This window comes from Ixodes scapularis, unplaced genomic scaffold (assembly GCF_016920785.2).
Source record: "Ixodes scapularis isolate PalLabHiFi unplaced genomic scaffold, ASM1692078v2 PGA_scaffold3__209_contigs__length_174095766, whole genome shotgun sequence".
NCBI classification, from domain to species: Eukaryota; Metazoa; Arthropoda; class Arachnida; order Ixodida; family Ixodidae; genus Ixodes; species Ixodes scapularis.
Window position 1 is genome coordinate 165,669,852 of NW_024609868.1, and position 15,417 is coordinate 165,685,268.

At 45.4% G+C, this 15,417-nt stretch overlaps 1 protein-coding gene and 1 pseudogene across 1 annotated transcript; both read right to left on the reverse strand.

The window, feature by feature from the left end:
• Positions 1-1,182: 1,182 nt before the first annotated feature.
• LOC115309005 lies at positions 1,183-5,154 on the reverse strand (annotated as a pseudogene).
• Positions 5,155-7,527: 2,373 nt separating this feature from the next.
• Positions 7,528-14,305, reverse strand: LOC115309471. The gene is made up of 4 exons (XM_040220162.3): positions 13,972-14,305; positions 12,639-12,715; positions 11,078-11,300; positions 7,528-7,792 (listed from the first exon to the last, which is right to left on the reverse strand). The coding sequence occupies exons 1-4, from the start codon at positions 14,180-14,182 to the stop codon at positions 7,587-7,589; spliced, it is 717 nt and encodes a 238-aa protein (XP_040076096.1). The 5' UTR covers positions 14,183-14,305; the 3' UTR covers positions 7,528-7,586.
• Between the last annotated feature and the right edge of the window lie 1,112 nt (positions 14,306-15,417).

Sequence of the window (15,417 nt, forward strand, 5' to 3'; positions counted from 1 at the left end):
ATTGCTGGGTTAATTACTTTCCAAAACTTTTTAGGTTTATTGGTTAAAATGTTGGGGAGGTCATGAGTATAAAATTTGGATTTGGCATCATGAATCGCGGATTTGTAGGCCCTAGCGCATTCGTGATAGGCGTTCCAAGATGCGTTAGTGTTATGAGCCTTTGGCCTCGTATAAGCTCTTTTTTTTCCTGTTGGAGTGACAATGAACTGTTTTATCGTACCAAGGGTTAGTGTTATCGGATATAATTCGAGTGAGTGGAACGAAACGTTTGATTAGGGATGATAGTCTATCTTTGAAAAGAATCCAGTTTTCACTGACCGTCCTTTCTGCGAAGTTAACTGAGAATATGTGATAAAATTCTTCGAGGTTGGTGTTGATATATGCGTAGTCGGCTCTCGCGTAATCGTGAATGAATTTGCAATAACGTGATTTCTTAGGAGTAGTGATGGAGAATGTTAGCTCAATGACGAGATGGTCGCTAATGCTGGGTAAGTATGTGACGTTGCTGAAGAGTGAAAGGTCATTGCTTAAACATAGGTCAAGTACGTTGCTGCAGGGATTGGTAATTCTAGTGGGTTGAGTGATAACATTAGATAGGCTAAAATCTAAACAAAGGTCAATAAACTCTTGAGAAAATGCACAGTTAGAACAAATAGTAGACCAGTCAATATTTGGGTAATTGAAATCACCAAAAAGGGTAACTAAAGCGTTAGGATATTTACATGCGAGTTCAGAAAGGCATTTATACAACTCAATAACAAAATCTCTTTTATTATCCGGCGGCCTGTAACACACACTCATTATTACGGAAGGCGTTGTGCAAAGATACACCCAAACAACTTCTAGGTCAGTGGTAAGCGGTATTAGCCGAGATGGTATATGGTCTTTTATGGCCAAAAGTACGCCCCCTCCTTTTCTAGTTTTTCTATCAGACCTATACACTCGAAAGTTTAGGTGCGAAGGAAATAGCTCAACGTTAGATATATCAGGGCTTAGCCACGTGTCTGTAAGTACAGCAAAAGCGGCATTACACGTTTCAATTACTGAAATTATTTCGTCTCTCTTTGGTATTAGGCTTCTAATGTTAGTAAATAGGATAGAATGACTTGAAGATTTGTTAGTGATAACATGATGCTTTGCCGGTCGACTCCTAGAGGGCGACGAGAAGAAGCGCTGGCGTGGCTATGTGTCCTTTTCTTTAACGGCGCCAAGAGCGGCATCGAATACGTAGCACTTATCATTTATAAAAAGTTTATCATGACGCAGTCTGTAGGGGGTGCCTTTTGACTTTGCAAAATCAAGAAGGTGACGGCGTGCGAGCCGTACAGAGATTGGGAAGTCTTCGCTGATGGCTACGCGAGTTCCTTTAAGCTTGTGGGCTGATGAAAGAACGCTATCTTTATCTTTAAATGAAGAAAACTTTACTATTATTGGGCGACATTTCTGAGGGTCGAATGCTATTAGGCGTTGCGCCCTTTCAATCCTAGATGATTCAACTTGCACGTTTAGTTTTTCGGAGCACAAGCTAGTGACCAAGCACTCTGACTGAGCCCACGTTTCCTTGTCTGCGTCGGTGATGCCAAAAAATAAAAGATTACAGCGACGGGATCTGCCCTCTGCATCATCTCAACGTGTTTTTAGCTGAGATAGTTCGTTTAAGGCTGCAGTAAGCTGGGGTTCAGTAGTTGCGGCGCTACTAGTATCCTTCTGCTTTAGTGCGTCGAGTTCACTCGCGAGTTTGTTAAGTCGCTCTTCATGTGTTGAAACTGTCTGTTCACTTTGTTTTTGTTTTTCTTTTAGAAGGTTTACTTCTTGTTGAAGTATAGCATGACTGTTTTTAAGTTTATCGACTGTTTCTTGTAAGCTAAGTAATTGTTCTTCTTTGGGTTTTGACATGGGACCAGGATTTCGCTCAGCATCACCAGACAACAACAGCAGCAGAACTCTAAAAGACTCAATACAAGCTTCGGGGCATGGAAGCATAACAAGGCAAACATTGTCTGATTTAAAACAATGGCAAGGTTTTTGTTTACTAACCTGCGGGAGGACGAAAAACATAAGCAACTTCATGGCTGCAGAGCCTCCATGCCCACTGGCGCGCTGTCGCAAGGGGAGCTCCTTTATAGCTGCCGCTGTCGATGTCCCTGCTGATGACGTGGTGTGAACGAGGTTCTCGATGAACTTGATACCAAGACAGGACGGTGCTGTCGACCACTGATTGGCAGGTTGAAGATTGTCGTCCGGATGCCGGAAGAAAACCGCGCCGTCATCGTGACTCCAGTTAGTTGGGGACCCACGCGCCGACACGCTCACGAACTGCGGGAGGACGAAAAACATAAGCAACTTCACGGCTGCAGAGCCTCCATGCCCACTGGCGCGCTGTCGCAAGGGGAGCTCCATTATAGCTGCCGCTGTCGATGTCCCTGCTGATGACGTGGTGTGAACGAGGTTCTCAATGAACTTGATACCAAGACAGGACGGTGCTGTCGACCAGTGATTGGCAGGTTGAAGATTGTCGTCCGGATGCCGGAAGAAAACCGCGCCTTCATCGTGACTCCAGTTAGTTGGGGACCCACGCGCCGACACGCTCAGGAACTGCGGGAGGACGAAAAACATAAGCAACTTCATGGCTGCAGAGCCTCCATGCCCACTGGCGCGCTGTCGCAAGGGGAGCTCCATTATAGCTGCCACTGTCGATGTCCCTGCTGATGACGTGGTGTGAACGAGGTTCTCAATGAACTTGATACCAAGACAGGACGGTGCTGTCGACCAGTGATTGGCAGGTTGAAGATTGTCGTCCGGATGCCGGAAGAAAACCGCGCCGTCATCGTGACTCCAGTTAGTTGGGGACCCACGCGCCGACACGCTCACGAACTGCGGGAGGACGAAAAACATAAGCAACTTCACGGCTGCAGAGCCTCCATGCCCACTGGCGCGCTGTCGCAAGGGGAGCTCCATTATAGCTGCCGCTGTCGATGTCCCTGCTGATGACGTGGTGTGAACGAGGTTCTCAATGAACTTGATACCAAGACAGGACGGTGCTGTCGACCAGTGATTGGCAGGTTGAAGATTGTCGTCCGGATGCCGGAAGAAAACCGCGCCTTCATCGTGACTCCAGTTAGTTGGGGACCCACGCGCCGACACGCTCACGAACTGCGGGAGGACGAAAAACATAAGCAACTTCACGGCTGCAGAGCCTCCATGCCCACTGGCGCGCTTTCGCAAGGGGAGCTCCATTATAGCTGCCGCTGTCGATGTCCCTGCTGATGACGTGGTGTGAACGAGGTTCTCAATGAACTTGATACCAAGACAGGACGGTGCTGTCGACCAGTGATTGGCAGGTTGAAGATTGTCGTCCGGATGCCGGAAGAAAACCGCGCCGTCATCGTGACTCCAGTTAGTTGGGGACCCACGCGCCGACACGCTCACGAACTGCGGGAGGACGAAAAACATAAGCAACTTCACGGCTGCAGAGCCTCCATGCCCACTGGCGCGCTGTCGCAAGGGGAGCTCCATTATAGCTGCCGCTGTCGATGTCCCTGCTGATGACGTGGTGTGAACGAGGTTCTCAATGAACTTGATACCAAGACAGGACGGTGCTGTCGACCAGTGATTGGCAGGTTGAAGATTGTCGTCCGGATGCCGGAAGAAAACCGCGCCTTCATCGTGACTCCAGTTAGTTGGGGACCCACGCGCCGACACGCTCACGAACTGCGGGAGGACGAAAAACATAAGCAACTTCATGGCTGCAGAGCCTCCATGCCCACTGGCGCGCTGTCGCAAGGGGAGCTCCATTATAGCTGCCGCTGTCGATGTCCCTGCTGATGACGTGGTGTGAACGAGGTTCTCAATGAACTTGATACCAAGACAGGACGGTGCTGTCGACCAGTGATTGGCAGGTTGAAGATTGTCGTCCGGATGCCGGAAGAAAACCGCGCCGTCATCGTGACTCCAGTTAGTTGGGGACCCACGCGCCGACACGCTCACGAACTGCGGGAGGACGAAAAACATAAGCAACTTCACGGCTGCAGAGCCTCCATGCCCACTGGCGCGCTGTCGCAAGGGGAGCTCCATTATAGCTGCCGCTGTCGATGTCCCTGCTGATGACGTGGTGTGAACGAGGTTCTCAATGAACTTGATACCAAGACAGGACGGTGCTGTCGACCAGTGATTGGCAGGTTGAAGATTGTCGTCCGGATGCCGGAAGAAAACCGCGCCTTCATCGTGACTCCAGTTAGTTGGGGACCCACGCGCCGACACGCTCAGGAACTGCGGGAGGACGAAAAACATAAGCAACTTCATGGCTGCAGAGCCTCCATGCCCACTGGCGCGCTGTCGCAAGGGGAGCTCCATTATAGCTGCCGCTGTCGATGTCCCTGCTGATGACGTGGTGTGAACGAGGTTCTCAATGAACTTGATACCAAGACAGGACGGTGCTGTCGACCAGTGATTGGCAGGTTGAAGATTGTCGTCCGGATGCCGGAAGAAAACCGCGCCGTCATCGTGACTCCAGTTAGTTGGGGACCCACGCGCCGACACGCTCACGAACTGCGGGAGGACGAAAAACATAAGCAAAACCCTACTAAAAAAGCCGGTTTAAAATTATCATATGGAACAAAAAACACCGGATTTTTAATAACCGGTTTTTTCCAGATTGGCTGGTCCGGAAAAAGCCGGTCCTGTCCAGTCCGGAAAGAGCCGGTCTATTCCGGAAAAAGCCGGTCCTGTCCAGTCCGGAAAAAGCCGGTCTATTCCGGAAAAAGCCGGTCCTGTCCAGTCCGGAAAAAGCCGGCCCTGTCCAGTCCGGCAAAAGCCGGAGCTGTCTAGTCCGGTAAAAAACTCACCCGGTCATGGGCGTACCGACCGGGGGGGCAAGGGGGCGCTTGCCCCCCCCCCCCCCCCCCAGTTCTCAGAGTGGGTGGCAAGGCATGCGTTTCGGCCCCCCTGAAAAAGCTGCCACTGCACGGCAAACACTATCTGTCGGTGCACCGGGGATACAAAGGGCACCGCCCCGGCCCTGGGGGAGGGGGGGGGGGTCTGGTTTGCCCCCCCCCCCCCCCCACTCAAAAACAAGTTGGTACACCACTGGACCCGGCCACTACGGGCTGACCACCCCCAAACCTGACCAAGAAATTGGGGGCAAGCGAATGCCATTTTCAAGTTTATTCCTTTCGTCTTTTTTACTTCAGCAGCACTGAAATAATTAAAAAGAACACATAAAAAATTATGCACACAGGAAAAGAAACATATGGTATTTAAATGTGTATGTAAATTAAAAACATATAAAAAGTCTTGCTAGGTATTATGGTAGTACAGATTATAATAATAATTTGTTTATTTAATGTGCCCAAAAACAACCACGCGGGTCATCACATTGGCACACAGAAGACAAAAAGAAGAAACACAGCACACACACAGCTTAAAATGTACAAATTAGCATGACTACAAATAGGTAGCACACTTGACACAAAATGTAAGAGTTTCAATTTTCAACTCGACTTGCCAAGTTCCGGCGAAAAACTGGGAGATCTGTGAAGATGTCCAAGCTAGACGATGCAACTGTATTAAATGAAATTTGCATACGGGACAGTGGTGATAGTTTAGACATGAATTGAATATAAGACAGTAAAATTTCTGGTAAAGCAACAAGGAACATGAAAATCGACAGAATTCAGAGGTTGATTTGCATCAGTCCAACCATTTACCACCCTGTGCAAAAAAATCAGATCACGCTCGAATCTTCTATTTGACAAAGACTTAAGTAAAACGCTCTTAAGAAGGAATTCATAATCATAATAAAAGTGAAAATCAAAGTGTCTATCATATAAAATGCGTATCATTCTTTTTTTCACTGATTCAATACTTGAAGACTGCGTACCTGTTAGAGAATTCCAAACAACAGAGGCAAATTCAAGCCGTGACCAAACTAAAGCACAAAATAAACAAATCGTACAAGCAGGGCGTCTGAACTTTTTAGTTATACGAGATATATGATATTGAGTTTTCATCGCACGGCCAACAATAAAGGAAACATGAGCATTGAATGACAACGCGCTATCAAGGCACACACCGAGATCTTTCATCACAGTCACGTGTTCAGTTGGAGTTCCTCCCAAAAAGTAAGTGAAATGCATAACAGCGTGTCGTCTGCTCAAAGAGAGAACCTTAGTTTTGGTAGGATTTAGGAGCAAATTATTTGCCAAAGACCATTGCAGTATGTTCTTCACTTCGTGCCGAAGAGCACTACAATCATGAGGAGTAGCAACGCGCATAAAAATCTTAATATCATCCGCAAAGAGTAGGAGCTCAGCTTTTTTTATACATAAGGCTATATCATTCACAAATATCAGAACAGAAGAGGCCCAGAAAATAGACCCCTGGGGGACACCTGAAGTTGAGTAAAATAGTTAAGAAGGGACACTAAAAATTCGAACATGATTCGCACGATATGACAGGTAGCTTTGAAACTAACGAAGTAGTTCAGAACAACAACCGTATAACAATAATTGGTGGAGCAATAGCTCATGATCAACTTTATCGAATGCTTTAGACATATAAAAATAAATAGCATCTACCTGTCCTCTGTTGGTAACAATTGGTGTAGTGAAATGCAAAAGGAGCACAAGTTGCTTTCAACTGACCGTCCCGTAATGAACCCGTGCTGCGAAGTCGTGAACAGATAGCAGATGCTGAGGGCGAATTCAAGGTCCTGCAATATGTTTCTAGAAGCATTTTCTTTTTCTTTCAAGAGAATTGACACAGTTCCCCAACACTACCTGACACCCCTTCCCGTCCCCAAATTTCCTGCACAAGCAGCCCTCCAAGAACAGGTGACACTCCCAAGAGTTGGATAAACCACTGGCAGGACCTACGTGTTGCTAAGCTCTTTCTACTGCCACTTTAATAAGTGTATTTTAATGTGCGGTTTTATTCTATTCCAAAATGGCATAAAATAATTAGAGAACAAAAAAATAGTCTAACATATACAAAATGTATCCTCCAAGATCAGATACGAAAAATATGAAAATAGACCAATCGACATAAAATAAAAAAATGGTACACCCCAACCTATGTGCTCAAGAACAGAAAGCATCAATCAAAATGTTCTATGCTAATTAAAATATTCCTCGACACTCATGACAGAAAAAAAATAAAACATAATAGGCAACAACTCTGCCGCCATTAAAAAATGTGGATGACATATATCAGGGGTGGCCAAGCTGCGGCTCGCAAGCCGCATGCGGCTCTTCGCGTGGTAAAGTGTGACTCTCGGCTCCCTACCCCCCCCTCCCCTGTCTCCCTCCCTGTTACACGAGCACTTTCCCAAAAAGAGAAATGGAATGCGATTTAAATCGAAAGACAGTTTGCGGCTTGGTAGTCTCGTGCTACTGCTACCTAAAGTACACTTGGACTGCTTTTGACTCAGACAGATTGAAAGTAGTTCGAGGTTTGTTTATTGCCCCGAACAAAGTCCCCCCCCCCCCCCCGTGGCTCCTGGAAGTATCATGGTTTTGTTTGCGGCTCTTCGGCAGGGTCATCCTGGCCACCCCTGACATATATGCAAAAAAAAAGGGAAAATTTACAGATCACACACTCTCACAGGCAGAGGACTTCTTCCGTTTCTGGGCCCTCTGCTCCTCCCTGTTCTTGTCTACCAAGTAGTCACCCATTAGGTCTTTGACAATGTCCCTTGGTTTTTTCGGGCCTTTCTTGTCGTCCTTCTTGTCTCCCTCCTTCTTGCCTCCCTCCTTCTTGCCCTGCCCCTCCTTCAATGCGAAGCGGCTGTAGGCCACTGCAAGCAAGACAATTGCATAGTTGCTTTTTGTTGTCATTGCTCAGATCAGAGGTTTCGACTAAAAATGCTTTACCTTAGGTTGTCAGTTCCTTGCACATTGTAATACGTACTGTGTTCTAGTACTGGATTTCATAAGAGAGCAACAGATAAAAGTGACACGAAAAACAGCTATATACATGCCAAGGCCCAATGAAGCACCAATAACCCCATAGCAGGCAATAATTATTCCAAAGAGCACACAGAATTTAATAATAATAATAGAAAAAACTATTGCAGCATCAATGAATTTAAATAATTATTCCGCTAATCAAAATGAGACCATTTACCGCCAGCAACCGGCAGGAATCGAATCTAGGACCAAGCAATTCAGAGTTTATTATTCTATTAAGTTACCAGGAGAAGGTGACTACCGTGAACATAAACATGTCTGAAAGGGCAACTCCACTTCATTTTCGTTATTGAAAATTAACATTGCAGACCTATTTAGTACCATCCAGTGATATGATTGCTGCACCATTTGTGCCAAACTATGCCAAAGCGCTTACCCTGCTACATTTTACCATAACACGAGGAATTTGCACCAACATTGCACCAAAACTTCATTTCACTTCAATTAGTTCTGAAAGTACAATAGCTCAGGCATCGCTACCCGGCTGGATCATTACGATAAGCTTAAGCAAGTTTTCAAAACTCTCGATTCTCAAACAATGTTATTATCCGACTGCATTTGATATGAAAGACTGAGAGCACTCGGACGTTTCACAATAATTCTCGCGCTCCATGGTCTATTCTGGCAGGTTAGTTTCGTTGAGTGCGCTTCTCACCGCGGACTTGTGTACAGCAGATAAGTGGCAACCGCAATGTAAGCATCGCAATTTTATGTGTCTTGCTTCACCGAAGTGCACCTGCATGCTAAGGGGCAAGCACTCCTCCAGAACAAAACGTCTCACTATTTCTAAAACAAAAAATTTGACTTGTATACACCTTTCCAATGTATACAAATCCACAGCCCATGCGATTTTCACAACCCAGCACGCCTGAAGCGAGGAAAACGTGAGCCCTACGCACAAACTCCGAAGATGGCGCCTGCCTGAAGCTCTTTATTAGAACGGTCTGGATGCCATATATGAGTATGCTAGATTTAGCGGATGCTCGGAACAAGCTCACATTAATAGGCTGCTAAGACCGGCAGTCTTCGTGGTTTGGAATGCATGTGTCAAAATAATTGCGGATGCCTACCGTGGGCACGCGCTCAGCAGTCGTGCATACAGATACGGGCGCCAGTGAATACTTCCTGTACAATAAACTGCAATATCCTGGCGGCATTTTTTTTTTTTTTTTTTTTTTCAGTTTGAAATTTTGCGTATTGCGAGACGATTTATATGGACTCTTCTGTACGTTTTTTTGTGAAGCTTTGGTTTAATCTGATTAATAATTGCAGTTTTATTACAACCTCTATAACTCGAAGAAAACATAAATTTGGGCGCTGAAAGTTTTTGTGTTTTAACGTTATATCAGTGGGGCTTTGTACCTAGAATAACCATTAAAGGCAGTTTGTGCTGCCCTTTATCAACCATCTTGTTACCATGCCTGATGCTTCTACACACAACTAAACATATCTACAGGGTGTCTCAAATAGCAGCTGCAGGCTCTTTAAATCGACCACTAAAATCGTTTTCTTATCCTATCGTGCTACGGTATAGGGTGCCCTATTGTTTGAAGACCGATGGCTTCGCTGCATTTCCATAAGAGTAAGCCTTTTTTTTTTTTTTTTTTACTTTTTCCTTAGGTAAGTTTGCTCTTTGCAAATTTTCTAGAAAAAAATGCACCACTTGTGGGCTGCACAAAATCGTAGCGCGATAGGTTAAGAAACCGACTTTTGAGGTTGATTTAAAGAGCCTGGCCGCTATTTGAAACACCCTGTAGTTCTGTGTTTGGGGGAAATCGTTCCTGCCGAGCAATCGATTCTAACAAAAGAGTCCACATAACTGAGACGGCAAAGTAGACATTGCCTTTTAGCTGGACAGGCCAACACATTAGTATTAATAAAATAATTACGGTGGTGCAAATAAAAAAAGAAGAGCGCGCTTATGCTCCAAAACCTCTTTTTGCTGCTCCAAAACGACTTGGACCAATCACATCACCGATCATCTAAGAAGACCACACATCAAATGTTACGATCAAATCCCGTCTAAATCTCTATGAAATGGGCCTACAAACTTTCATATGAGCATCAGTACAGGGGAGATGAAAGGGTCCGTTGCACTCACAAGTACAGCTCAGGATATAGGATGAAGTTCACTGGCATTATATCTAAGATAGTCTCTTGAATACTTTTCATTAGACGGTAAATTCTAAGCGTTTATCTTCATTCAAACTGTAGCTTATGTATCAGAAAGAAAAGTTTGTCCATTTGACTGCAGAACTGATGTTTTAAATGCTCTTTTTTCTCATGATCCATTGAAGATTGGAATAGCATGCCAATTGACATTGTTGAAACGGCCTTGTCAGAGCTACTTTTTCAAAAGATTCAATGTTACTCCTAACTACCGTTGTGTATTACTTCTTGAATAATTGTGTTTCACCTTGTGTTTGTAGTGTACAAATTTTATGTCTGTGCCCCTCCCTACTATAATGCCTCTTCAGGTGATGTAGGTATGCAAATAAATAAATAAATAAAGTGTCATTTTAACTGAGTGAAAAAAAAAAAAAAAAATGGTCCGAGGATCAGCGAAAATAAATGGGTGCTATCATTAACACGCATCGAAATGAATATTCAGCCCACACGTGCTAAGAAAGCGATGAAAGGTATGCAGGCTGTGTACCACAAGCTATTCATAAAAAAATCAGCCCTGAAATAAGAATGTTCTGTCATGTCTAGCCTGCTAACCAGAGTCAATTTATCACTCGACTGCCTTGCTGCGTTCAATCTGCTTTCCCCTAGCTGTGGGCAACATAATAGATAGAGCCTCGTGGCATTGCTCCCAGTGTGCAAAGCATGCACTGAGACCCACACGGCATTTCTCGGTTTGCACCATTCACCTTGTCTCACCTCATAGTGCCTCTTACTGTACATGTGTGCTGCACAAGGCAAAATTAACAATAGGCTCATAAATATATCTCAAATCGTGGAAATTATAACTCACACTACACGCACATTGCGTGCACAGCTAAGCACAGCACAGCCACAACAGATCCTATGCCCTTCCAGGTTGATCAGCAATAATTTCTTTCTTAATAGCTCAGGAATAAAACTAGTTTGCAAATAAAAAGGGCACCCACCTGCCAGAGCATCAATTTTTTCGGGTGTCAGGGGCTTTTTCCCCACTGCACCCTCCTTGAGGAGACGCCTGCACGCTTGCCCCGACACGCTCCTGTCAAAGAGCTCCGCAGGCTCCCACAGCGACCTGCTCACCATCCTGATAAAGCGGCCGGGGGTGGCAGCCTTGCTCAAGGCGTGGTTGAAAACCGTCTCTCGCATCTTGATGCCATGTCCCAGATGGATCTGCATGAGTAACATTGTCAAGCAAATGCACAAAAAGTGGAGAAATACAGGCTACACAAATGGGCTTTCCACTTACGTATGCAATTATGCTCCTAGTTTGTTTTACTCAAATGCTGAATTGCGCATATATATAAATAAAAATTGACATAAATTATAGTGGCACCCCGTAGCATTCCAAGATGGCCTATTTATGTTCCCAACTCAACCTACGTGCTCCAAGCGTCCCAAAAGTCCAAAACTTACAATGATGTGCAGCTTATTTCACTATTAAAAATGTGATCAAAGATAGTAAATAAGGCTGAACCAAATCAAGATGAATGCCGTCGAATGGCCAAAGACACTCGTGAGCGAGGGGTTCCCGTGCAGACAGGCAGGACCGGTTGGCTGCTTGTCCACACGTGAAGCCATCGCTCGTGATTGTCTGATGAGCGCCATTAGCTGTTCGCCTACATTCGGGCGGGTTCGGTGGCGCCATCTGTACGTCTGAGATTTGCTATCTTTATCACATTTTTTATATTGAAATAAGCCGCGCATGATTGTAACTTTAAATTTTTGGGATGCTTGGAATACATAAAATGAGTTACGGCCATAAATAGGCCAACGAAATCTCCTTGAGCACCCCTTTAAGAGAAGGATTTTAGGTTTTTGAAAATGCATTAAGAAAGGAGGTCGATTATTGCCGTGCACATCAAATACTATTGATGAGATAAAAACAATTGCTCCATGTGCTTTTAACATATATAATATTGTAAGTACTCTTTAAGAAACCATTTGACAATTTTTAAATTCAGATTCACAAAGTATGGAGGAAGTATACTGCTGTGCATTGCCATGTTTTGCATCAATACGCACAGTCTCGGGTGGCCAAGCGATGTAAAAAAACACCTTTGGCTCCACTCCATGGTAAGACGTGACAAAGCAAATATGATTGAGTGTGTTATCACCATAGCTCACTAGCTTCCCATAGCAAACGCGGCATCATCTACTATGGGAACGGTGTCTTACGGTTCGCTGACGAGAAGTGTTATCACCCAACCATCTGCTCGGCTGGATTATGCACCCCCCATTCTTGAGCAGAAAATGCGGCTTAGGAAATAAGCGTCGCATGAGCATAATTTTCGGATATTTAAGATGTTTAGAGCCCGTCGAATGTGTTATCACCAAGAAGAGACAATCTCAGAAGCGTCTTTAGTGCACTTTTAAGTCAGTACCCGTGTTTGTCCCTCCTTGCGTGCCTCCCTGTTTGCATCCTTGTGTTTTGTGCCATAGTCTGTTCTCCAGAATAAGCCAGTGGAGTGAAAACGATAGACAAAATGCCTTGTAGGCCCAGGTACGTACCTCACCATCCTGAACAGCAAGAGGAGGAGGCCAAGAGGCGGCCTCAGCCTCACCAGGTGGAGCAGCCACAGCAGCACCTAGGAGAGCAAATTAAAGGTTAGAGAGGCAAGCAACATCAAGATCTTGATTTGCTGATGCCTTTAGGACATACCTCAGCTATAACAAAAAATTACGAGGACACCTAAGCACTTATGAGTTGTGAATGCGAAAGCATGAATGTCATTCTCCTGCCCCTTAGTTTGTCTGCAGTATACTGGCGTGGTTGGCCACGTTTCGCTACTGCCGAGGTAGCGTCCGACGGCCGAGCGTGCGCTCTGATGAAGGTGAAGTGGCCGCGTAGCTTCTCCGGAGTCCGCCCGGGCGGGCTCTGTGGCCAGCTGCTCACTCTTGAAGGCGGCCGGGTCGCTGTGTGCACTGTGCCGCCATGGAGAGGGCTTCTCTGGTGGCTTTTTGGGAACAACGCCGCGCGAGAGCCAATGGGAACCTTACCCCTTGAAACTATAACGCACGCCAGCCAATTACAGCCCATACATCAGATTTCTGCTACACACGACAGGCTTTGCTCCATTGGGACAGGGGAAAATGTCGTTTGGCACAGCTTCAAAAGCTTGTGACGTCAGTTCGCTCCATGGTACAGTTAATACTTTTGCATCAAAAGAAAAAGTTTGCCACACCAGATTATCCTAAATGACATGCAATGAAGTATAAAGAAAGCATAATATTCTTTTAAAACATCAATCACCTACATTAGCCCTATGCTAAGGAGCTATGTTAGTCAAATCATTCAACCCCATTTGTTTGTTGTAGTAACTGCAGGAAGTATGCATTTGGTTAGACAAAACATATGCTACAGTTGCTGATAGGGTGAGACTTCAGCAATGCATGCCCTCAAAACATTTTTAGCAAACCAGCCAATCACTTTCACTTGTTGATGATTCTCCCACCATCAGCCAATTGCTTTCACTTGTTTCATGCTTTGTGACAACACAAAATTGTGGAAGTAGTGTCAGCCCGTCCGGTACTTCTAGTGAGGTGACACGAGGGTGCTGTGGTCACTATCATTAAAGTGGTATGCTGCTTACGATGTTGCCGCCAATACGCAGCAGAACATATGTGGAAATTTGATATTTGGACTGAAGTCGATTTTTCAGACCACTTGATTATTCTGACAATTTCGGGGTCCCCACCAATCTGAAAAATCAGTCGGCGACTGTACATGGGTAAGGAGATGAAAGCGAAAGGGGACAGGGCAGAAATTTGACTTGGCAGTTATCAAGCTGAATGTAACACAAGGTTTCGATTTTCAACTATATTTATGCAAACATATATATACCTTGAGGTTCGGCAGGCAGCTCAGCAGGAACCTCGGGAGGCGTCTTCGCAGGTGTCACCTTAGCAGGCGTAACCCTGGCAGGCGTCGCCTCAGCAGGCGTAACCCTGGCAGGTGTTGCCTCAGCAGGCGTCACCTCGGCAGGTGGCACCTCAGCAGGCGTCACATCGGCAGGCGGCACCTCAGCAGGTGTCACCTCTGCAGGCGGCACCATGTCAACCTCAACCACCTCCAGGGGCGGTGGTGACAGGCTCCTTGTAGATACAGAGCCAGATGGCTCTCCAAGGTCCGGTGACTCTGGCCTGTTGTCCAGAGGAAGTCTGGTTGCTGTTTCAACAAATGAAAAATCCAGTCAGAAGTAATCAACCATGTAAACTCTGAGTGAAAGGCCCTATTATACGCTCTCATAAAAGTTAGTTTGGTATAAAACAGAAGGAAAAACGCAGGCTTTCCTCTTCATTCATAAAATAAAATTAATTTGTGTTTATTAAAGTTGAGCTTTGGGCAAGTTGGTACATACTTCGGAATTAAAAACAGCGCGAAAAGACGAGGACCAGACACAGAAGTGACACGGACGTAGCGCTGAACAAAAGAGAAGAAAGAATTCAGCCCATGAGATGCATCACCAATAGAAATAAAACAATGATATATATATAAAAAAAGCACCATGACACTGCCGTACAGAGTATGTGCTAAAGAACGAGCAAGTCAGGGAACCAGAAAATTCATCTCTTTGCCTGATAGGGCCACAGAAGGACTGCTTACACATGCTGCATCTAACCTCGCTATCTCAACAGCCTCTTGAATTTCCCAAGTAAGCTGGTCCCTATGACGCTTAACAACCTCGCACCGTTGGAAGTCGGATAGGCAACAGCACTACGTCCGTGTAGGTCGGGGTAGGAATAACTTTTGCACAGTTGAGCAAGCGTCGAGACAGCAGGGATAGAAAGAAATGGTGATCTTTGTGTCATTTTTAGGAACCTCCATTTTCTGCGCAGAATTCTTGAGACTGCCAAATTTGCCAAAGGTCCTATCATTTACAAATTTAGGATATTACAAACTTTTAGAAACAAAACAATCTAGACACTTGTAGCACATATGACCGCACAGTTTTCTTAGCCAAGTTAAGACCGTTGCAGCTTTTTCTTTGGTGCAATTCTTGAAAAACAACTTTCTCCTAAAACCACAAATAAACAGTTTGAGAAGTATCTTTCGATAAACGAAATTCTATGTTCATGCTCTTACCTGGGGCATCTACAATGCTCGGTGCACTTCTGCGGGGCACTCTAATGGGGCCAGGCGGCACTGGCCCAGCAACAGCCACCACTGGCGCCCTGTCTTGGTGCACTGGCTCTCTGGCTATCCCTGCATCAATCAATATGCTCTTGCAACCAAATAGGAGAATGGCAGACCAGCATAAAGAGAAGAACATAATCTCAAAGCATAAAT

Excerpts from the sequence above, each read along its gene's own strand:
- LOC115309471 (XM_040220162.3), bottom strand. The coding sequence starts at position 14,182 with ATGGTGCCGCCTGCAGAGGTGACACCTGCTGAGGTGCCGCCTGCCGAT. Across the intron at positions 11,301-12,638 it reads TTGCTGTTCAGGATGGTGAG|ATCCATCTGGGACATGGCAT; the intron begins GTACGTACCTGG and ends TTACTCATGCAG. Across the intron at positions 7,793-11,077 it reads AAAAATTGATGCTCTGGCAG|TGGCCTACAGCCGCTTCGCA; the intron begins GTGGGTGCCCTT and ends TCTTGCTTGCAG.